The sequence below is a fragment of the Lactuca saligna genome, chromosome 4 (genome assembly GCF_052625555.1).
Source record: "Lactuca saligna cultivar CGN05327 chromosome 4, ASM5262555v1, whole genome shotgun sequence".
Lineage (NCBI taxonomy): Eukaryota > Viridiplantae > Streptophyta > Magnoliopsida > Asterales > Asteraceae > Lactuca > Lactuca saligna.
Window position 1 is genome coordinate 70,122,089 of NC_136420.1, and position 24,870 is coordinate 70,146,958.

A 24,870-nucleotide genomic window follows, 5' to 3' on the forward strand; every position below is an offset into this window, starting at 1 on the left:
ATTTGGTTTGGCAGAACCATCTCTCGAATTAGGTGTCTTGTCTGACATGCCATTTTTTTTCTTGGGAGTCTGATTTTTGGCCTTTTTAGCATTCCAATCACCATTGTGTGAATGTGACCTCGAAGAAAGATTTCCCCCTTGGCACGTTCTGCGAACCTTGTTCATAGTAGGGAACATATTAACGATATGGGCAATTTCTAGCAATGTGACCGGGAGTCCCACAGTTAAAACAAGTCTGCCTTTCCAAATAAATAAGATTCTGACTTGGTCCTTGTCCAAATGAAGTTTGTTTCAAGGAACTTCCACAAGCACAAGCACATGATCATTTATTAGACCGTTTAACAGATTTTTGTGGCTTGAATTTTTCAACAGTAGGAGTATCATCATCACAAGTTATTGAATCATTGTCTCAACTTTCTTACTTGACACATCAAATTTTTTAAAATTAAAATATGCATTTTCAAACTTAATTTTCAATGTGTCAAGCTCGACAGTTAGACTAACAATCTTTTCGTAAGCATAATCATAGTGTTCACATTTAGTGATGTATTCTTCTGTAATTAGTTTTAAATATTTGGTTTGGGCCTCTAATTTTTCTTTTAAGGGTTTTGGGGCCTTTCTAAGAGTATATCCTTCATATTTAAGATCCTCAATTTCTCTAATTAATAACTCATTATCCTCACGGTATTTATTTATTTTATCTTCACGGGACTGAGCGCATGGGGTTTCACTTACCTTCTTGGTATTGTTGTAGGAACTCATAATTTACCAAAAGAAATCTGATTGAGTAATTTGATTTTGATCGAAAATCAAGAATAAATGCTTCTCTGACCAAAAACACCAATGGTCAACACTATGTTGACCAACAACCTTGAAAGTATACCTTTTGTCTGAAATAAAACTTGACCGAGAACTTAGATTCTTGACCTAATACGAGGCTTCTCGACCGAATACGAGGCTTCGCGACCGAATACTAGGCTTCTAGACCGAGAACGATAGCCGAAATCTCAAAAATCGAGATGCTCGCTGAGAATGAGAAGCCAAATGAGTAGACCGGAGACGTTTGACCGAGAAGAGAAGTTGACCTAACCGAGAACCTTCGCTGCCGCCGAGAACTCCGAGATAGGAACTGAGAACTCCTAACCGATAACAAAGCTTGTCGCCGAGAACTTTCAAACCCTAACCGATGACGAGAGCCTGCCGCCGAGAACTCTTAGATTTTAATTGAATACCTCCCAAAATATGCCAAAAACATGCAATTTTCATACTATCACAACCAATCTCGATCAAAAACTCTAAAATGGTGAAGTACACGAAGAACAACGACAATAATGACGTCAAAAAGAACTCAAAAACACCAACAATACCAAGAAAAATTCCAAGAAACGGTTAAAATCTTGCCAATTCGATTGATACCAATCCTTTCTCTGATACTAATTGTAAAACCCGATCTGAATGTATCAATCGAAATCACTATAATTGGTATGGTATCACAATCAAGTGAATGCCACAAATCTTAAATACGAAAATAAGAACACAGTGATGAATCTTAAATGCACACTATATTGATAATAGTCTAGTACATAAGATTCATAATTACTCTCTCGATTCTCTCTTTCTCTCTCAGTTCTCGAAAAGCAAACACATGCTATAATAGGCTGATAAGAAACATTTTATACCTAATACCTAGTTACAAAGGCCCAACCCAATAACCCAACCGAAATCACATGGTCATTTTGGTCCAAACACCACCGAGATCATAGAGATTTCGGTCCAAAACCGAGAACTATAAAAGCCTTGAAAAGCAAAGTATAAACCGCAAATTTATGTCCTAACAGGAGGAATTGACTATGAGGAGACTTTTGCTCCTATAACCAAGATTGTTACAATTCGTATTGTTATCACTTTAGTTGTTAATTTTGGTTGGAATTTGTATTAGTTTGATATAAATAATGTTTTTCTTTATGGTTCTCTTGAAGAAGATATTTATATGGTTTTACCTCTTGGGTATCATAGTAAAAATGATAAAAGAGTTTATAAGTTGTTAAAATCTCTGTATGGTTTAAAACAGGCTCCACGAAAGTGGAATGAAAAATGTTGGGAAGTCTGTTATAATTTTGTTAGTTTATGTAGATGATATAATATTGATAGGGAAGTTAAAATATTTTTTTGGGTATTGAAGTTGTTGGTGTGTGTTTGTCCCAAAGAAAGTAGTGTATGGAATTACTTCATGAATTCATAATGTTGGGCTGTAAGCCAGTCAAAACTCCTCTTGAGCCAAATCTTGTTTTAGATAATAATAATAATAATAATAATAATAATAATAATAATAATAATAATAATAATAATAATAATAATAATAACAACTATGATGATGATGCTTTACTTGAAAATATAACAGATTTTTAGAAACTTATTAGGAAACTCATCTATCTCACTATGTAACAACGTGAAAATTTAAAACAAAATTTTTATTTTTAAAATGCATATTTTTCATAAAACTTGTAAAACAATCTCATTTGTTCAATTTTCAAAACATAACTCCATAACTGAAAAATTAATAATCCAGGATCCTCCAACATAACTCTTCCTTTAGTGTGTACAATCAAGCCGGTGCCGTCCCGCTAACCTGAAAACCTGAAACACATAACACATAACACTGTAAGCACGAAGCTTAGTGAGTTCCCCAAAATACCAAATTCAACACATATTAACCACTCGAGGCTATAAATCTGTTTGACCCTCTGGTCAATGTGACTCAGTGGGACCCTCCAGTCCCATAACTCTGTGGACACTCTGGTCCTAACTCTGTGGACCTTCTAGTCCTAACTTTGTAAACTCTGAAACATACATAGCATAAATCACATAGAAATAATGTAGTGTATCACATCATATAAATAACATACAAAATACTCTATCACATAACTCAAATTAACACTCTAGGTAAAGTATAGTGAGAAGACTCACCTCGGGTAACTCAATAATCTCGAACTCTGTAAAAATCTGGTCTAGCCTCCGCCTAATCATATGAAATAAACACTCTTAATCAATACATCTCTCAAGGCTAGACTATTTCGTCTCTTAGTACTATCAGAAGGGTAAAAGACCATTTTACCCCTCTCGTGGCTCAAAGACCCTAAAGTTGACCAAACCCTAAAAGTCAACAAAAGTCAACTCTCCGGGTTACGTTATGCGTACCAAACATGTACGTTGGGCGTACCCGGCGTCCTCACAGAAACGGGGTAAGCGACCCCTTACGTCGCGCTTACTGGGATTACGCCCCGTGTAACTCCTAGTTTCAAACTCTTAAGCTCTTGAGGTCTTAAACAGTTAAAACACATGTCCAACTCCTAGATCTGACCATTTCTTAGCCTCTTAATCCATAAAGTTGGTGAGTTTAAGCCTTTGCATGGCTGGACAAGTCAGTAACACCCATAACATTCCATTTCCAACCCTAGAAAGCTCATAACTCAAGCATGACCCCATAACAGCGACCAAGTTGGGATTTTTATGGATCTATAACACAAATATCACTGAAATGGGACAGATCTAGGTCCATGGAGTCCATTACACTCATAAAGTCTCCACCTTTGGGACTTTTAACCCTAGAAATGGTCCATGCAACATCAAACCAAATAAAGAGGACAGTTTTGAACTTTATACCTCTAGATGAAGCTCCTTCCTCTAAAGATCTCAGATCCAAACTTGCACTTCAAGCCCTAGCCTCCACAAGCTCCTCTCCTTCTTCTTCACTAACACACCAAGGCACTTTTAGCTCAAAAACACTCACACTCAAGCTAAGGACGATGGAAGGCTCTTTTAGGGTTTCACTTTCTGATATGGAGGCTGATAAATGAGCCTTAGCATCCCTTATATAGTGCACAAGTCTCATTTAGGGTTTTGCATCTGGGCCGACTACGCCCAACGTAATCTTTGGTACGCCCAGCGTACCTAGCAGTGTCCGCGTCCAAAACCATCCCACAAGTACGCGCATCATACTCCTCAGTACGCCCAACATACTCGCCTGCCACACTCTTCTTTTATGTACTAAACTTGACAACTTGGAGAAGAAGAAGGGTTAAATAGATACATCCAAATTCCCAGATGTTACACACTATTACTATACCATATATTACATATTATGTTCAAGTATTAACTCAATATATACACAAACCCGCTAAGGCTCATTTACATGTTGGTTTAAGGTTATTGAAATATTTTTAACATGATCCTAGTAAGGGTGTTAGTTATTTGAAATCTAAGTTTGATTCTCTTGTTTTAAGAGGGTTTTCAGATGCAGATTAGACAAAAAGGTTGTGCTCTAAACAGTCTATTAATGGTTATGTTGTGTATTTTGGAAACTCTCCTGTTTCTTCGAGAAGTAAGAAACGGGCTACTATTTCTCGTCCTTCTACATAATCAAAATATAGAGCTCTTGGTTCATTTTCTTGTGTGTTAATTTGGGTGAAAAAAGTTTTGTATGATTTAGGGTTTAAGAATGTTGTTCTTATAAATGTTTTTTGTGATAATGAGTCAACTATCAAGTTAGCTTTGAATCATGTGTTTCATGATAAAACAAATCATTTTGAAATTGATGTTCATTTTATAAAAGACAAATTTCAAAAAGAGTTATTAAGTTGATCAAAATTAGTTCTTCTAATCAAATAGCGAATATTCTTACTAAATCTCTTGTGACTTTATAAGATGAGATTCTTAGTGAAAAGTTTTGTCTGTTTGATCATTTTTCTTTAAAATAATAGTTTTACAAAATGATTAATTTGAGGGGGTCTATTAAAATAAATAAATATTTTCAAACTAAACATTTTGTCATTTATTTGTTTTGGATATATTTTTTGTTTTTGTATTTGTCTTGATGTACAAGTGATATTTGTTTGATATTTAAGGGTGAAAGTGTAACTTTTTCAGGTTCTTTATTGGGTTTACACGCGGGTCTTGGGGTCATCCTCGACCCGGTGTATATATTGCTTAGCTGCTTGTATTTGTCTTATTATTCAAGATTAGAAGTATACGTCTCTTAGCTTTCTCTCTCGTTCTCTCAAAATATCTCCATTTAAGGTCTTTGTTCAATGTATAGATTAAGGTTCTTCATAGCTCTCGTTTGTTCTAGTGATGTTTTAGGTTAGATTGAGTGATACATTTAGAGAGTAGATTAGGTTGATTAAAAAAATTAAATATTAAAATATAAACATTAAATATTTTTTTTAAATAAAATTTTGAAATAAGAAAAGAAAAAAACGTATTAATTACAATTACTATCATGTTTATTACATTTAACACTTTGCATATATAAATATATAAGTATTATGTGATTTTTTAATTTTAAAAATTGGAAAAACCTAGAAATTGATATTTGGATATTATTTATTTCAAAAATATCATAAAATAACAAATGTCAAAACAAAGATTGACATGTGGTAAAATAGATCTTCATTTATTATAGTTGATATGAAAATCTTCAAATTCTTTGTCCTAAATGATATAAGAATCGCTAATGTTGAGAAAGTTTTGTTTCTACATTTTTCATAGCAACTTGTTGGCTTATGGCAACAATAACACCACAAAAATATTAACACATCTAAGAAAAATAGCATACCTAGCCAAGAAGTAAGGCGGTAGTCAACGGAGTTGGTCAAAAGTGTGGCTTTCTAAACACAATTTTCTATCAGCTATGGCGGATATGGTAATAGTAACGGACACATAAAAAAAATATAAGGGGTTGCTTTACGTTTTTAAAGGTTGCACTACTAAATTGGTGATTTTTAAAATTACTTATTAACTTATTGCTTTTTTCAAAAAGCCAATGTACTAAAAAAAAAAAAAAAAGCTAAAAAAATGTTTGGTAAGGATTAAGTTGTTTGGAAAAAAAAATGAATTTTTTAAAAGTCAATAACATTTGGCTTTTTCAAAAACCCAATAAAGAGTTTCAACAAACCCTAAAAAAACTCATTTTTCAACAACAATTTCCATTACTAAAAAGGTTAGATCGACATATTTATATTAAATTTACACTTATTAAGACATTGTAACGAATTTCCAACAAATTTGTGATTGATTTCTGATGTATTTATGATAGATTTTTGACAAAATTTGACGAATGTACACTAACTTTTGCATTTAACAGTAAAAATTAAAGAATTGTCTATTTCACTTAGGACACCAATTAGGTTGCCCATATATGGTAGGGAGCGGTGGTTGCCGTGGTAGTGGAGAATGGTCGTAGGACGAAGAGTATGTAAAGTTATGACCGTGTGTTACATACAATTATTTAATCTATTTTTAGAGAAATTTACAATTAAAACAACCACTAAAGTCGTAGGTGGTTAGTTATACATACTATTTCCTACCTTGTAGCTGCTATGTAGCGGTGTTAGGCTGTGAATAAGGCCCAGTACCAGCCCATGGGCCGGAAGTATATATATCCTTTTTTTTATTAAGAAAAATCTAATTTTCTACTTTCAGATTACAAAAAATTCTCAAATTCTCTAATGACTGAAAATATATACACTCCCGATACGTTGCAAGTTATCTACTTATTTAGTGCTTTAATCATGTCTATTAGGTTTTATATATCTAAGATAAGTTGATTTATGATTTATTTGTCAAAAAACAAAAATATATGAAATCTAGAGAGAATTGACATCTAGACGGTGGGAGTGAGAGAAAATCGCATTTGGAGCGTAGGAAAATCGCATATGTATGTTGACTTTTGAAAGGAAATCACATATATGGAGTGTAATGTACAAGCATCAAAGAATTATACAATTGTAGGTATATGTGTAGATGACAATATACAAATCGTTCAAACACGAGTCATGTATTAGGTACTTGTACTTTTACAGTTGGGCTGTGCTTATGTGAATATACAATCAATTGGTGCACGAATTATGCATCAATAGCGTGTACATGCAAAAACAAAAAAGGGATAATAAATGAGAAACTCAAGCCACATTACAACAAAAGACTTGATAAGGAAGACATACACAAAAGACCAATAAAAATGGAATAATTGGACCTAATTTTAATTCAATTAAAACTATTGAAACTAATATCATCCGTCAAAAACACATCTTTCTTGACTTAGTATAAATTTTAACCACAACATTTAATCTTATCATTTAATGCTTTTGATCTTTTGTTTTGTTTTTCTTTTGGCAAATCTATTTACTTTTAAGCTAACATCAACCCTTTTGACCTCAAAAAATAAAAATAACACCTAACACTGCTGACCTAAAAACATTGATTTTAATCTTCTAGTTACGACATACCATTGAATTACTTCAATATCCCCGTGAATAATAAAAAAGAATAATTATCTTCTTCCAAACATCTTGAAAACACTTAAATGTCTGTTACCATCTCTTTTCTTTTTGAAATTAATTAACAATTTCGAGTTTATTTTGCATGCCAGCATCATAGAATGACCCGTGCTTTTTATGTCTTGCATCAAACTTATTTTATTGGAAAAAAAATTGTCTAAAATAAAAAAGTTCTTTTTTTTTTTTTTTTTTCTTTTTTTAACAACTTTTTTGCGTCTGAACAGAATACAAAGGCGAACATGAAAATAATTTACTCAAAGGCGCCGACCACGTGGCACGTTCTCGAATGTGTGATTAATATTATTGACCTCCAGATATATAGGCTTCCTACTTTTCCGGTCATCGCCACCGATATCGACGTGTCCAAATCTCATGTTCTCCACGTCAGCCTCATACTAGCCGGCACGGACGAAGATTCATCTCCTTCCGACGAAATCGCGAAGAATATTTGTAAAAAGGACAAAGACAGCTAAACCTTCACCTCATCTCTCTTCCTCTCTGTATGGTAAATACCTTTTTCTCTTTCTATTTCACATGTATATATACGTATAGCACGATTATCATGTTGTTTTAAACGTATCTAGATCTGAAATTCTGAGATTTTCACTAAATTTGAAGCAGAAATGGGGAGTTTGAATTTCTACGAGAGGTTTTCTAGAACGTTCCGTGAAAATCCTTCGCTTTCGAGATTTCTCGTTGTCTTCGCCGTCAGGTATGCCGTTTGATCCTCTTTCGAATTTCTCTTTCTATTCACTGTGAACCAAATTTGCTAAAAGGTATTATGCTGTGTTGTTAATTGGTAGTCTAAGGACGTTTTTAAGTAAATTAGATCTCGATTATGCTGAAAATTGGATACAATTGTTAATAGTTTATGGTTTAATACTTCGCGTCCAGATTAGGCATAGATATTTTGAAGTGTTAACGGAGATTTGGCAATATATTGATGATTGCTTTGTTGATTCCTTGTTCAATTTTGTGATTGATTTTTAACTCGAGTTTGATCCCTTGTTATTTGTCTGGCCAACAAGATTACCTTGCTTCTTTTGGCAAAGCTCTAACTACACTTTTTTTGTCTTATTACCTTAAAACTCTGAATTGTTTCAGTTGTTTGGTTGGTGAACACATGCTGTTGTCTCTGTCTGATCATTAATTGTGAAATTTTGGAATGAATTTCATTTTTACCTTGTTTCTATGATTCACTTCGCACCACCATGGAAGTAAATCATTATCAATGATGCTTGTAATGCTGTCTACTATGATTCAGAAAATCTGAACTCTAAAGGCTAATTAGTTGAAGAATATGCAAAATCTTACCAAAAACATCAAAAATATGTTTTAGATCCTCCAAATTTAGGACAACCATTGTTTCCATCAAGTAAAACCTAAATAACTACTGACTACTGTTATTGATGGCTGATTTTCATCAACTTTCATTAATGTACACAATATAACTTTGTAGTGGTGGAGGTCTTGTGGCTTATTCTGAAGCAAACATACAAACTAGTCCAAAGATTGATGAATTACCAGAGCCAGGTAATGACAAAAAGAAGGTAGTTGTGCTTGGAACTGGTTGGGCTGGAACAAGTTTCTTGAAAAATCTCAAGAATCCCTCATATGATGTTCAAGTCATATCACCAAGAAATTACTTTGCATTCACCCCTTTACTACCAAGTGTTACAGTTGGCACAGTGGAAGCCCGAAGTGTTGTTGAACCAATTCGCAACATTGTCAAAAAGGTAATCGAATCAGTTTAGTAAATACTAAATATTCTATGTTTTCCATGTTTCCCACTAGTTGTGAGATATTGTTCATGTTTAACAGAAGAATGTAAATGTAAACTACTGGGAAGCTGAATGCTACAGGATTGATGCAAAAAGTAAGAAAATTTACTGTCGTTCAAGTCAAGATGATAAAGAAGAATTTGTTGTAGATTATGATTACCTTGTGGTTGCAATGGGAGCCCGTGTTAATACATTTAACACTCCTGGTGTTGAAGAAAACTGTCACTACTTGAAGGTAGTTGTAATTTCTGTTTCATATCGGGTGTATAAAACTATATATATTATTGATTATTTTACTAATTCGAATTTAGGAAGTTGAAGATGCTCAGAAGATTCGAAGGAAAGTTATAGACTGTTTTGAAAAAGCAAGTTTACCTAATTTGAGTGATGATGAAAAGAGAAGAGTTCTTCAGTTTGTAGTTGTTGGTGGAGGTCCTACTGGAGTTGAATTTGCAGCTGAGCTTCATGATTTTGTGTCTGAAGATTTGGTGAAGTTGTATCCATCTGTTAAAGATTTGGTTAAAATAACACTTCTTGAAGCCACTGACCATATTCTTAACATGTATAACCCTTTGTTTCAGATTCCAAACAACCATTTTATAGCAACCTTTTTTTTTTTTTTTTACCTATAATAACTGTATATGGTTATGCTGTGTAGGTTTGACAAACGTATCACAACTTTTGCAGAAGAGAAGTTTCACAGAGATGGTATAGATTTAAAAACAGGGGAAATGGTTACAAAAGTTTCAGAGAAAGAAATTTCAACCAAAGTAATTAAAACTGGTGAAGTCTCTACTATACCCTATGGAATGGCAGTTTGGTCAACAGGTATTGCAACTCGTCCTGTCATAATGGATTTCATGAAGCAGATTGGCCAGGTATTTTATTTTCTTGATAGGGGTAAAATCGTCATTTTACGGTTTCCGACTTTTGACCAGAGTCATGTTTTTTTTAGGCGAACAGACGTGTGTTAGCTACTGATGAATGGCTTCGAGTTGAAGGGACCAATAGCATATATGCACTTGGAGACTGTGCCACAATCAACCAGCGTAAAGTCATGGTGTGTTTACAAATATACCCTTGAATTATACCACAAAATATTGCTATAACCGGTAAAGAAAGAAAGAAGCTGACGTGGCAGTTAATAATGATCAGGAGGATATTTCAGCTATATTTGAAAAGGCAGACAAGGACAAGTCAGGAACACTAACAGTAAAAGAATTTCAAGAAGCACTTGATGACATATGCGACAGGTATCCTCAGGTGCAAATTTATCTCAAGAACAAACACATGAGCAATCTGGTTGATCTACTTCAGGAATCCAAAGGAGATGTTTCAAAAGAGTCAATTGAACTCAATGTTGAACAGTTTAAATCCGCTTTATCTCAAGTAGATTCTCAAATGAAGAATCTTCCAGCAACAGCTCAGGTTGCAGCTCAGCAAGGTTCGTATCTTGCGGATTGTTTCAACCGTATGGAAGACTGCACGAAGAGTCCCGAAGGTCCGTTGCGCTTTAGAGAGTCTGGGCGACATAGGTTTCGTCCCTTCAGGTTGGTCAAAACTCTGATTTTGACTTTGAAAAGTCAAAATTAACTCTGATTTGTATTTTATATGAATGTGTAATGTGTAATAGGTACAAGCATCTTGGTCAATTTGCTCCGTTAGGAGGTGAGCAAACAGCAGCACAACTCCCAGGTGATTGGGTGTCTATTGGCCACAGCTCTCAGTGGCTTTGGTACTCTGTCTATGCAAGGTATGTATATTGTATAATACTTTGAAAAATCTATCCACTATTTGTTGACCGTTTGACTTTTTTTTGGAAACAGCAAGCAAGTAAGCTGGCGTACAAGGTCGTTGGTGGTGTCAGACTGGATGAGGCGTTTCATTTTTGGGAGGGACTCCAGTCAAATATGAGTGTCCATCTCTTAAAATACCAAAAAAGGTCACAATTTTCTGTTTGCTAAACACATTTAATCACTTTTTTTTTTTCTCAAAATGTTTACTGCGAATAAGTTTCCACTTCGGCGTTACTTTACATCTAGTTTTAGATGAGCCTCAGAATGTGTATTTGTATTGTATAATGAAGATTATGTGTATCTAGCCTTTTGGGTTTTTTTTTATTCACTTTACGCATGATCTGTTTCCTTGTTATGTGAATCAACTGTTTGAATATTAGTAAAGGAGTACTTTAAGATTTCGTTTAATAATGATGTTAAATGACAAAATCGATGTTTATGGTATAACTGTTGTAAATCAAAATAGTGAGTAACTGTTTGTTTGATATTAATATAATTATATTCTTTTTTAAAGTTTAATTGTATTCAAGTATTTAAACATAATATAGTTTGAAGCTCAAAATTACAATTACAACTTTCCTCTTCTTGCTCTTTGTTTCAAATTCTAAAATAAATATAGGGAAAATTACACAGGAGCCCTATGATGTTTTGCATATGTACCCATTCAGTCCCTTAAGTTATTTTTTTGCCTTTTAAAGGAACAAAGTTGGTTTTGTCGGATCGAATAGGTCTTTTGTAAGAATCGAAGGGGTTATCGGATGACTTCCTCATCAAAAACGTTGAGTTTGTGCCTTATTCTTTGACTTCTTTCTTTTTCTCGGTTCCTTCTTTTTCAGTTTCTTCATCTTCTTTATTCTTCTTCTTCTTTGTGCCATATTCTTTGACTTCTTTCTTTTTCTCGGTTCCTTTTCAGTTTCTTCATCTTCTTTATTATTCTTCTTCTTCTACTCTGTTGCATCCAAACAAGAAATGACAGTGAGTTGCAATTGTGGTGAGTTGCACTTGTGGAAGTACGACTATCATATGGATCAATGATAAGGGTTTTTTTGGTTTTTAGCAAAATGAAAACTGATAATCTCATTGTCCTCCGGCTTCTTCCTTCCTTGCAATGGCTCCACCAACAAATAATCGGAACTAATAATCTATAAATTGGAACTGATAATCTCGATTGCTAAAGTCGATATAGTCTCAAAACCGGAACTAATAATATCGATTGCAGACGATACATGTCCGTGATTTTGACATTTACAATATGATTTTGATTTTGAAATGGCAAAATGCATAACTGGAACATGAGATTGGCTATTAATAACTTTGTTTTCTTAAAAGTCACGGAGATAACTTACGGGACTGAATGAAAAAAATATATATACAAAACATCATAGGGCGACTGTGTCATTTTCCTATAAATATAAAAGGATGTTAGGTTGATGAAACTTGAAATTCAAGGGAGACTTGATTTTTAATTTTTTTTTTTTTAATATTTTATATTTCCATCTCTTCTAACAAATAAAACATAATATTACATTATTACCACATCGCACATTTCTAAGCCCTATATTTGACATGCGTATGTTTTTTAGACCTCCGACTTCTGATTTTTCTGCTCATCGACTATCCTCTCAAATTGGTTCTATCAATTAAATTATATCTTCAATCAATCTCATAAAATCAGGGATTTCAACCTAATATCCATAAATCATGATTGAATTCTTTTTCAAATTTGAATCGTATATACAATGCAACATAATCTAACCTTTTTAGTAAATCGGGTTAAATCGGGTTGACTTGTTTATTGTTTTTTCAATCCAACCTATTTACTAAACAGATTAAATATGAGTTGACCCGTTAAATTTTCCCAAAAAAACCCTTTAAAAATCAAATAATCCATTAAATAATATTATTGTAACGGGGACGTTACTGTTTAACAATTTTCATTTTAAAATAGAATAAACACTCATTTTTAATAAAACTACAATCAGTTCAAACCATTTATTCATAAATCATTATTCAAAAATCAGAGTTATAAAGAAAACAATGCTAAATCTCGAATCATAAAATTGCTGATGTGTGTGTGCAATCCCGCCTTCGTAATCCGATAAGTACCTGCAAAATGTTTAATTGACATCTGTAATCATAAAGCTTAGTGAGTTCCCCAAAATATCACATACAACACAGCATAATCACCATATATAGGTTATCAACAACCCTAGAACTGTCAGCAACCCAAAGTATCCTATACAACATAACAATATAAACAATTCTGGATCATTAGTAACCCTACGGACTATCAGCAATCCCAGTGGGCTAATAACAATCAACAATACACATCAGGGGTTATCAGCAACCCTGGGGACTATCAGTAGTCCCGATGGGGCTAACAGCACACCTCAGGGGTTATCAACAACCATAGGGACTATCAACATTCCTACAGACACATAACAGAGCAGGAGTTATCATCAACTCGATTCACATATAACATCAATCAATAAATGCGACCTAGCTGGTCAACATGCATATACTACCACACATGCAAGTATAGTGAGGAGACTCACCTCGCAGATAGCAGCTAAACGCAATAGCTCCCATACAATGTAGACCGGTACTACGAGACACCTAATAGCAATAGGGAAGTACCCTCTCAATCTACACCCTAAAACCCTTAAATTAACCAAAAGTCAACCATGGTTAAAAGTAAACGGTTAAATTCAGCAGTCAAGGTCAGCCCACTACGACCTTCCATGACGTAGCCACCCATAGGCCACGTCGTGGCAGCTACACGACAAAAAGGCGTGGTAACACTAGTCTCCACACCGTGGCAACCAGACCGCCACATCGTGGGAACTGGGCTCTCACAGCTTAATGGATTAAGCTCTTAACTCTTAACCTCATGAACCCCAAAACACAGATCTAAAGCTTCCCAAGGTCTAGATGGATAAAGTTTCACAATTTATCCATTAAGGCATCACAATAAGCCAATATCTCAACTACTAAGTTCTTAATGCTTGCAACAAAAATATAGGTACCCAACTAATTCATACAAGCCCTCTTACTAACCACTACCATGGTCTAGAAACCAAATAAGGCATACAAATGTTATGAAGTTCACTCAAACTCCAAGAACAATAAAATATGGCATGCAAGTTGAATTTAATCCTTAGAAAGAAGCCTGAAACTTGAAGAAGAAGCAATAACATCACACTAAAACTAATCAACCTCAGGAGGCACTCAACCTTTAATCACAATTTTATGACTTCTAGATCACACTTGATTTCTAGTCAAGCAAGGCCACCCCACTATTCAACTATGCAGACCAAATGCTCAAAAAATTAATACATCCAAGGTTTTCCTTAGACTCATGCCGACTCACTGATAACTGGGTACAAAATCCACAATCAACCGTCGATGCCGACAACCTTGCATATAGACTCAAGAGTGAAGTATAAACCAACAAAGGCTAAACTATCCTGTACAACCCCTTGGTTCAAAAGCCCTGCATCAGACATAGAGATATATAGAAGAAACATCAGTGGTTTTGATCAACCCATCCCAAATTTAGTTATCATGACTGAGGTCCTCAAATACACACTTGACTTCTTGGAAAATCGTGTCTAACCAACCGCTCCTACGAGCGAAACTATGGTCAAAACTAAACTCGCATGAAATCCAAGCTCCCAAAACAGCTTAGGTGCACAATCATCACCCAAGACACCTAGGAGACGTATAACCACCTGCATCACTGGCCTCCTGGTATTCTATCCAGCATATAACTACCCCTATGTCAATCTAAACAACTATGGGTTATCAGCAATCCTAAAGTCATCAGCAACTCCGTAAATGCTCATAACAGCCATCAACTACTAAGACACAACTAGTCTAACATGTACCTAAATATGACATAGGTAAAAGAGTAAGAGAATTCACACGAAAGCTCATCATAAAGCAAAGACGGATCTACTAAGAAGAATCCCAAAAATGAACTGTTAATAAATCGCAATGAATTTTCTAGCAAGTCAACACCCTACAACTGCCCAACCCAACCGGTCGGTTACTGACCCATCAGAAACAAAACTATATTGCTCAAGCACCCGCCAATGCCACATAATTAACAAACCACGCATCTTCGTTACACAACTGTCACCCCCACTCACAAAAAGTGAAATACATGATGGCTCACGGCACGTCATGACACCATCCAACCACTGGGATGAGAAGTTAACGATTCCTCACCATTCTTGCCATTACCCAACAATAAACTTGAAGATTGCCGACCAACATTCAACAACCTAAAGACACACTGCCATCATCCCATTGGCCGGTAGGAACCCAGTCAACAATCCCACTCAAAACTTGCCAAATATAGGAGCCATGCCATCCTGAAACACACACTCTTCCATAGTCCAACTGTCACTGACACATCATCAGCCAAAACATGATTGTACACAATCAGGAAACAAAATATACAATCAAATGCCTGCTCCAACTTTTAAACACAGCATAACACACTCCCCAGGAGAAAAACAACGCTTATTAGACCAACAGTGTCCCTTCTTCACCGTGTCCTTAACCAAAAGGTAACGTACCAGTGAATCGAGTGAAACAACTAACATTAACCACTATTAGACACATTCTTCTAACAACCATAACAAGATCTCACACCTTGTTGAAGCTGAACAGACCTACTAATGCGCAAACAAACTAATAAAACTTTCAATTTCGAAAAGGACTCCAAAATTAACCAGAAATGTTGCCAATTTCCTATTAGAACCAATCCAAATACCAACCCAGCCGATGCGACCTTCCAAAACTGAATTTTGCGTAACCATGATTATACTTGAAAAGCTGAAAGATTTTACTCCAATATCCAATCTTCCAATAACTAAGGCCAGTTACCATCTCAAAACCACTATGAACGACAATTCCAAAACCAAGAAATCTAGAGAACACCTACATAGATACCATGATACATACTTTATTGAACTTGACTAAGGATTGGCACATCAGTTGCACCCTTAGCAGATACAACTTGAAGCCTTTGAATAAACTCAACGAACTATGAGGCCGATCAATCATGTCCCAAATCAAGCATAGATAACAATCCTATATAGTGGGCTAACCATGTTTCCTGTTACTGATGTAAAAAAGAGAAACGAACCTCCATCCAGATACATGGAGCTACCAAAAAGGATCTACTAGCCATAACAAGTTCCTTACCCATTAGCCATAACAAGGCCCAACCCGGAATAAATTGATTCCATCAATTAGAAGTTTTATGTAACGTCTCAAAAACGATCATAAAAATTTTCATTTAAAAATATATCAAATCATTCATTAATTGTTCAAAATCAACACCAAGTCATAATATTCAAAACATCATAGTACAATTATTTCAAATGCGGAAATCATGAAGGGAGGATGTTGTGCCATCACGCAGGGCCCTTCCCTTTCGAATCGAAAGTACCTGAAACCATAAACAAAAACTATAAGCACAAAGCTTAGTGAGTTCCCTAAAGTACCTCATACCAACCATACATCTAGTCTGAACCCTGGGGTATAAACCAACCCAATATATACATATGGGCCTTATCCTAGGGTCTATTTCAACCCGAGCATACGATAGTGGGCCGCTCCCTGGGGTACATTTCAACCCAAACATACTATAATAGCCCCCGTCCTGGGGTATATTTCAACCCAACATACAATCACCTATAAACCACATAGTAACTGTCATTCTGAGTAAGACAATAATAGGCCAACATTTTTACAACTCTCCCCACTTGAACTAGACTTCATCCTCAGAGTGTGTTGTTGTGAATAAATTAGGATAGCGCTCTCGCATCTACACCTCAGGCTCCCGTGTCCATTCGGAACCTATCCGATGTTGCCACTGGACCTTTACCAGTGACACTTCTTTGTTACACAGAGCCTTCGTCTTCCGATCTAAGATCGCCACATAATTCAGGTGATCATCAACCTGAATATCATCCAGAGGAACAACTATGGACTCATCGGCCACACACTTCCTAAGCTAAGACACATGGAATGTGTTATGGATCGCGATGAGCTCATTAGGAAAATTCAGCCGGTATGCAACCTTACCTACCCAGGAAGATATCCTGGAAAGACCAATGAATTTGAGGCCCATATTTCCCCACTTCCGAAATCAGATGACACCTTTCCAGGGTGACACCTTTAGAAGCACTAAATCTCCTACCTGAAACTGGAGGTCAGAAAGTCGCAGATCCGTAGAAGCTAACTTTACACGACTTGAAACCCATCATGTACCTGCTGAATCGAATTAGTAGTCTTGAGTACAAAGTCCGTACTCCCCATGAATCGATGCCCGAACTCCCCCCAATAAACCTGGGTCCTGCACCTTCTTCCACACAACATCTCAAATGGAGGTCGGTTAACACTGGCATGATAACTGTTGTTGTGGAAGAACTTTGTCAGTGGAAGGTAAGTATCCTAACTCCCTCCAAAGTCTAGCACACAAGCCCAAATCATATCTTTGAGCATCTGAATCTTCCGTTCACTTTGGCCGTCAGTTTGGGGATAGTATGTTGTACTAAAATGCAGCTGAGTACCCAACCCCTCATGAAACTTCCTCCAAAACCTGGAGGTGAAACGAACATCCCAATCTGAAACCACTAAATCTGGAACCTCGTACCGAACTACCAGCTCCCAAACGTAGATGTCATCTAACTTCTCAACGGATATGCTCTTGGAAATCAGTATGAAATGGGCACTCTTAGTCAATCTATCAACAATGACCCATATAGTATCAACACCACGTGACGTCCTTCGCAATTTTGAGATGAAATCCATGGCAATCTCCTCCCACTTCCATATGGGAATGGGTAATGGTTGCATCTTGCCGTGTGGTCTCTAATGCTTAGCGTTGATGTTTCTGCAAGTCAAGCACCACTTTGTGGCGCCGGATGGATAGAAAACTTTGACTTATGCGCCTCCTCCAGAACTGTCTGTCTCACCCCACCTAATGTCGGAACCCATACTCTACCACACTAAGTCAACAACCCTTTGCCATCTATGACAAATAAGATAATATGTCCCCTTATCCTCTTAGCATTCCAATTCTCCTTTTTCAATTCCTCCACTAGAGTATTCTTGATCAAAACCCTTAAAGGCAAAGTGACAATAATCCTCACGCATATATCCCTGATAGAAGAACTCATGCCCTCACGGCTCAAAGCATCGGCCACCACATTGGCCTTCTCAGGGTGGTACAGGATCTCGTAATCATAATCCTTTACCACATCCAACCATCTCCGCCGCCCTATATTCAGATTTGGCTGGTCCATCAAATACCTCAAACTCTTGTAGTTACTTTAGATAGTCAACCGAACCCCATATAGTAATGTCTCCAAATCTTGAGGGAAAAAACCATGACCCCTAACTACAAATCGTGTGTAGGGTAGTTCGCCTCATGAGGCTTCAACTGCCTCGAAGTGTAAGCAATCACATGACCCCTCTGCATAAGAGCAACTAAAAAATCATCCACACCCTTAGGAAGCATGAGAATCAGGGCCTCGCACAATCTCTGGCTTAGAGTCTCAAAAGCCAACTGCTAATTAGGCTCCCACCAAAGAGTCGCATTCTTCTTTGTCAAATGGGTCAATGGCACTACAATATTGGACAATCCTGGCTAAATAACGGATAATACCCTACGAGACCTAAGAAACTCTGAATCTCAGATGCAATTCTCAGAACCTCCCATTGCATCACGACCTCAATCTTGGCCAGGTCGACCAAGACACCCTTCTGGTTGACGATGTACGCCAGGAACTACACCTCGCGTAACCAGATTTCACATTTGGAGAATTTTTCATAAAGCCTCTTCCTCCTCAGGCTCTCCAACATGTCTCGCAAATGTTTCTCGTGTTGCTCCTTGGTCTTGGAGTAGACCAGAATATCATCAATAAATACAATCACAGACCGATACAACATCGGCTTGTAGACTCAGTTCATGAGATCCATGAACGATGATGATACAACATCGGCTTGTAGACTAGATTCATGAGATCCAGTAACCACATTCGGCACTACATGGGCCTCATCGGTGGTCAACTGAAATGCCCTGCTCTTCACCATAGGAGCCTCTGCCTTGACCTGGCGGCCATCAGTAATCCTAAATGTGGCTTGTGCAGGCACTGCCACTGCTCCCCTTAGCAATCTCGGACAATCGGCTTTTTTATGGCCCACCACTGTCAAAACCTGCTTCAGCTTTCGATTCGTCCAAAGCTCCGACTCAATCTCCCGCACACGAGCCTTCTTGATCATATCATTCAGGTTCTTGCACCCCAGAAAGCTCATAAACTCCCCGATATCCTCTCTCAACATGTCATGACATCTCTTCTTCCTCATCTCCTTATCCGCAGTGTACTACAGGACCAACAATGTAACAGCACGGATTTCCAGGTATTTATTATTATTGTATTTTTGGAGAATTGTGAGTGGACTCGGTGAGTTGGAGCTCAAACTCACCGAGTAGGATCGCAATTTGGACGCGGGTTTGCGTCTGGAATCGGCGAGTCCACGCTGTTTAATGAAACCCTAATGTCTGGGGTATGAGACCTATTTAAGGGGGTTTATAGCCATCATTTGCGGCCACCAACCCCAGAGAGAACCCTAAAGAGCCGGTGAGCACTTTGTGAGAGAGAAGAGGAAGATCCTTGACTATTTGTGGGTATTTTTGCATGTAGAAGAGGATCAAGGCAAGAGAAGACCATAGAAGGTGCTAATCCAATGATTTTTGAGCTCAGGGACTTCATTTGAGGTATCTATTCGTTCCTTTATTAGTCCTTGTTGTGAATCTTAGAGTTAGGGTTTCTTTGTGGAAGAGATCCATGGAGTAATTGGCCTCTTCTTGTGTTAGTACTTTAGATCTGGACCCAAAGAGGTCCAGAGACCCTTTTCCCTCAAGCTTTATGAGTGTTAATGGAGGCCATGAGCTTAGAATAGCATTCTAGATATCATATCATCAAATAAGGCCTTTGGACCTTTGCATGAGCACCAAGATTGTGACTTTACGTGATGAATGTGCTTGGAAGGACTGGAGCTAGGAGTTATTGGAACGGATCTGGCCTCAGGAGTGAGTTTGAGTTCATGCATGGTGTAGACTCGCTGAGTCCGAAGAACAAACTCGACGAGTAGCATGAAGATTGTCCATAACCACTCAGCGAGTGGTCTTGCCGAGTTAAGGGGCTAACTCAGTGAGTCAGGGAGAGTCAGAGAGGGTTGACAGGTGGACTGAGTCAAACTGGAACTCGCCGAGTTGTTTTGAGACTCGGCGAGTTGAGTCGCGGTGGCCCCGCGATTCATGCCAGGTGGAACTCATCGAGTCAGGGGAGTACTTGACGTGCCAAGAGAGAATCCGAGGGAGTTAGTGAACACATGTAGACTCGCCGAGTCGCTCTAATGTACTCGCCGAGTACGGTCAAAGTTGACCATTGACTAGAGTTGACCTGTGTTAACTTAGTGGGGTTAGTCAACCTTAGTTGTGAAAATTTTAAAGATGTATTGTATTATAGGAGGATTATAGCTTCGGGGATCGAGTATGAGTGGGTTCAGGGATTTGCGAGCTATCGAGATACACGTGGTGAGTCTTCTCACTATACTTTACCTTGAGTAGGTAACTAGAGTTATGTGATACAGTGCTTGTATTCTATATTTGTGTTATGTGTCGCGCTGCATTATTCTTTGTGATTTATGTTGTGCATGTTTATAGAGTTAAAACCTGAGGGTTCACAGAGTTTGGGTACACGGACCCACAGAGTTATAGCCTCGAGTGGCTAATATGTGTTCTATGTGGTATTTTGGGGAACTCACTAAGCTTTGTGCTTACAGTGTTTGGTGTTATTTGTTTCAGGTACTAGTGACGACCGTGGGAAGGCGCCGACTTGGTCAGTACACACGCATGGGATTTTACGATTATGAGATCTTGGGATTTTTGTATTACTTGGATTGATTTTCAAACATGGTTGTTTTATGAATATTAAGTGAATTATGTTTTATAAAATTTGAAAATTTTGTTTTGAAATTTACGATGTTACAAACAAACCCCTCTCCCTAAATTTGGCAGTAATCTCTGCCAAAGTCTCAATAGTCTGGAGAAGGTCCTGGAACTCCATCGCCAACTGTTGCACCTCAACATCTAGTGCAAACTCCCTTTGGAACCTCTAGACAAAATCATCCTAGGTCATGACTGCAACTATCACCGACCCTACTACTCGGCCAACCTCCTCCCACGATTCTCGTGCTCGGTCCCTCAACAAGAAAGATGAAAATTCCACCTTTTCCCTTCAAGGCAAAAACTCATCTTCTATCAGTCCCCATGTCAGCAATCCAACATTAACTAGAGATGGGGTCCATAGCTCCAAAGAACTTAGGAGATCCATAGGCCTTGAACTCCTAGAATGAGGGAGCTTGAGCTCCTATCTGACCTTCAACAATCTCAGCTCAAAAGGTCCTGAGCCTCTCATCCATCAGCTCCATATTCCCCTCCTTGATGGTATCGTACAACACAGTAGTAGCATCCAAGATACTAAGAGTAACCTTAGGTGAAATGAAATCCCGCAGACGCTCATCAATCGGTTATGTGCTGGAGCCAGAACCTGAACCAGAACCGAAGCCAAAACCTCCTCGAGTAATCATCACCATCCTCCCAACTAAAACACAACATATAAACAATCATCATAAGACTCGAGGGGATTCCTCTACATAGGCCTCCCTCGAGTTTCTAGGTCTGATCTTGTCTCAGGTACATGTCTTGTGTTTCTAGAAGTACGGGCGCAATACTACCTTTCACACCTACCTATACCTTCCTCAAGGTCATTCATGATTACTCTAAGTTACCACACTAAAAATATATACCAATCATATGCTATACAACATACATATTCTAGACTCTCCTAGGAAGTCTCAAATCCCACCACTCGTAATACCAAGAACCTCAATAACACCACTGGTTGCCTTATGTATGCAAGTTATACACAAATTAGGATCATATAGACTTTCAAATTATGATTCTACCCTAAGTCAACAACTAATCAAGGAACATGAAATGAGTCCAAATTGATCATTCTAGGGCTATACAATCCTAATCGTATACAACTTTGAAAGCATACACTTAGCAATTAACTGAGCCGATATCAATTCCAAGTAATACATAACATCAAGTTCTACTAGGATATAAGGCATAATGCAAATCATACAATTCTATTATATGATTCCGGAATGTATCCTTAGCCCTAATCTAGCATGCAATTCTCAATCAAGTGTACTACTCATAATACATAGGTATGGGTAATTTGGGAACCGCATACTTGAGCCCGGCTGATTGCATGCATCGTAGCCCTTCTTCTTAGTAAAAATATTTTTAGAAGTTCAACTTCATTTTTCATAAGAAAAATTATCATTTCCTCAGTGTGAGTTCTGACACACCCGAAAGTGTACCCAAATCCCTCAAACTAAGGCTCTGATACCAACTTGTAACGTCCCAAAAACGATAATAAAAAATTTCATTTAAAAGTCTATCACATCATTCATTAATTGTTCAAAATCAGCACCAAGTCATAATATTCAAAAATCAGAGTACAATAATTTCAAATGTAGAAATCATGAAGGGAGGATGTTATACCATCACGTCGGGCGCTTCCTTTTGAACTAGAAGTACCTGAAACCATACACATAAACTGTAAGCATAAAGCTTAGTGAGTTCCCTAAAGTACTATATATCAATCATACAATTGGGCTTAACCATCGGGTATAAACCAACCCAATATAAACATATGGGCCCTGCCTTAGGGCCTCACCCTAGGGTGTATTTCAACCTGATCAACACATATGGACCCCGCCTTAGGGCCTCTCCTTGGGGTTTATTTCAACCCGAGCATACGATAGTGGACCCCACTCTAGGGTATATTTTAACCCAAACAAACTATAGTGTGCCCCACCCTAAGGTATATTTCAACCCATCATACAATCAGATATAAACCACATAGTAACTATCGTTCTAAGTAACATAGTAATGAGTCGACATTGGTGCCTTCGAGCCATGGATACAATGAGAAGAGTCACCTCACAAGCAGATGAGTAAAATGAATAGCACGCCTCTCTGAGATCAACTCTACTAGTTACCTTAATAAATTCAGTGACACAAACTCAGTATACAGATCAAAATACCTAAAATACCCCTAGGTCAAACCCTAGTCAAAATTCAGGTCAAAGTCAACTGACACAACCAAGTTGACTTAGTGAGTACGATAGGCATACTCCATACGTATGCGGGGTGTACTATATGATTGACCAAAGTCTGGAAGTTAACCACACACGTGTAGTGTACCTTTGGTACCCCCAACATATGCGGCTGCTCACCACATTAACCATTAAGTGCTTAATCCTTAAGCACTTACGTCCAAAATCCATATCTAGACCCAAAAATATATCCTTAACCATAAAGTTTCCAACTTTATGGTTTACCATGGCTCTTAAGACCTTATCTCCAAAAAAAACCTAGCTTCTTTACCCATTAAGACAATCTAACTCATGCATGGAAAGAAACTAATGACCAAGAACACATTGTTATGAATTAACACACCCTAAAACATCTATAAGGACAACTCAAACGTCTTGGGGTATCTCCTACTCACAAAGATCAAGTTTGGGACAAAAAGGTGACAAATTTGAGCTAAAAATAGATCCAAAAGAAATATACATCAAGGTTGGAGGTTTTTACCTCCAAAAGATGCACCAAGGGAAGTACATGGTATAGCCAAGGCCTTGAATGAAACATTATAACCTCAAGGTTCTTCTTTATACTCAAAATCTCCAAAATGAAACAAAAGGGCTCTTCAAGCTTCACAATGCACTCACATACTTTAGGGTTTTGAAATAAGGAAGGGGCTGAAGATAAGAATGTAAATGAGGCCATAAATGTGCTTAAATAGGGTCCAAACACTAAAAATTAGGGTTTTCACCGTGGCTACATACGCTCTGCGTACTAAGAGTCCTCCTAGCAAACGTAAGCAACGGCCAAAAATTACAAAAATGCGATTGAGGACCAATCTAGCAAACAAATCTTAACTAAAGGGTCAAACGTGAATACATGAAAAATTAATGTTACATTTTATGACGTCATTACAAATCAGGAAATTGGGAAACAAAATTTTGGACAATTAGATTGTAACGCCCGTAGATCAGGGCTAGTCAATTTAGAGACAATAAGCGTCAAAAAATGAATTTTTGATAGAAGATTATTTAGGATGAATAAACCTAACTAAGTTGTAGTATATGTTACAAGGTTTTCTTGCATATAAAGAACGCCAAAATCCGAGTTATAACGAAGAAGTTATGACTTGTTAAAGTTTCGCGACAGAACCGGCACAACGCTGAATGACATAAAAAGTGAATTTACGTTAGAGTGATATTTAGCCTTAGCGATCTAAACGAGAATCAAAGATCTCGTTGTTAGTAGCGAAACGACGAAAAGTTAGGCAAGAACGGACGTCGGACGAAGAAGTTATGAATTTATAACGAAATTTTCTGTCCCGACCTATTAAAAATAAATAATAAAAATAAAAGTCAAAATTAGCCGACGGAGTCTAAACGATAGTCGAAGAGCATAGTCTCACCTACGCGTGGATATAAAGAACGTCGAAAACGGAGTTCGTATGAAGAAGATATGAATTTTCGAAGTTTATTAATTAATTAATAATTAAATTTAATTATTAAATCTCGGTACTATCCGAAGGCGAGTCATCGGACTCATCCAAAGTACGCCCCGCGTACAGCAAAGCATGACAACCTTCGCACTCGAGTTCTTCGGATGATGCATGCAGTGACGAATTCGGACGCGTACCCCCCGCGTACGCCTGTACGCCCCGCGTACTCCGAGGCTCCAGCCTCCTATAAATAGGATGCGAGGGCAGCCGGTTC

General features: G+C 37.4%; 1 protein-coding gene across 1 annotated transcript; it reads left to right on the plus strand.

Annotated features, from left to right (window-relative positions):
- Window positions 1-7,867: 7,867 nt before the first annotated feature.
- Window positions 7,868-11,238, plus strand: LOC145042116 (external alternative NAD(P)H-ubiquinone oxidoreductase B2, mitochondrial-like). Its single transcript, XM_078990490.1, has 9 exons — window positions 7,868-8,049; window positions 8,797-9,073; window positions 9,159-9,353; window positions 9,430-9,680; window positions 9,777-9,996; window positions 10,074-10,178; window positions 10,274-10,668; window positions 10,752-10,871; window positions 10,945-11,238. Exons 1-9 carry the CDS (start codon window positions 7,961-7,963, stop codon window positions 11,030-11,032), a joined length of 1,740 nt encoding a protein of 579 aa, XP_078846616.1. The 5' UTR covers window positions 7,868-7,960; the 3' UTR covers window positions 11,033-11,238.
- The last annotated feature ends 13,632 nt before the right edge of the window (window positions 11,239-24,870 follow it).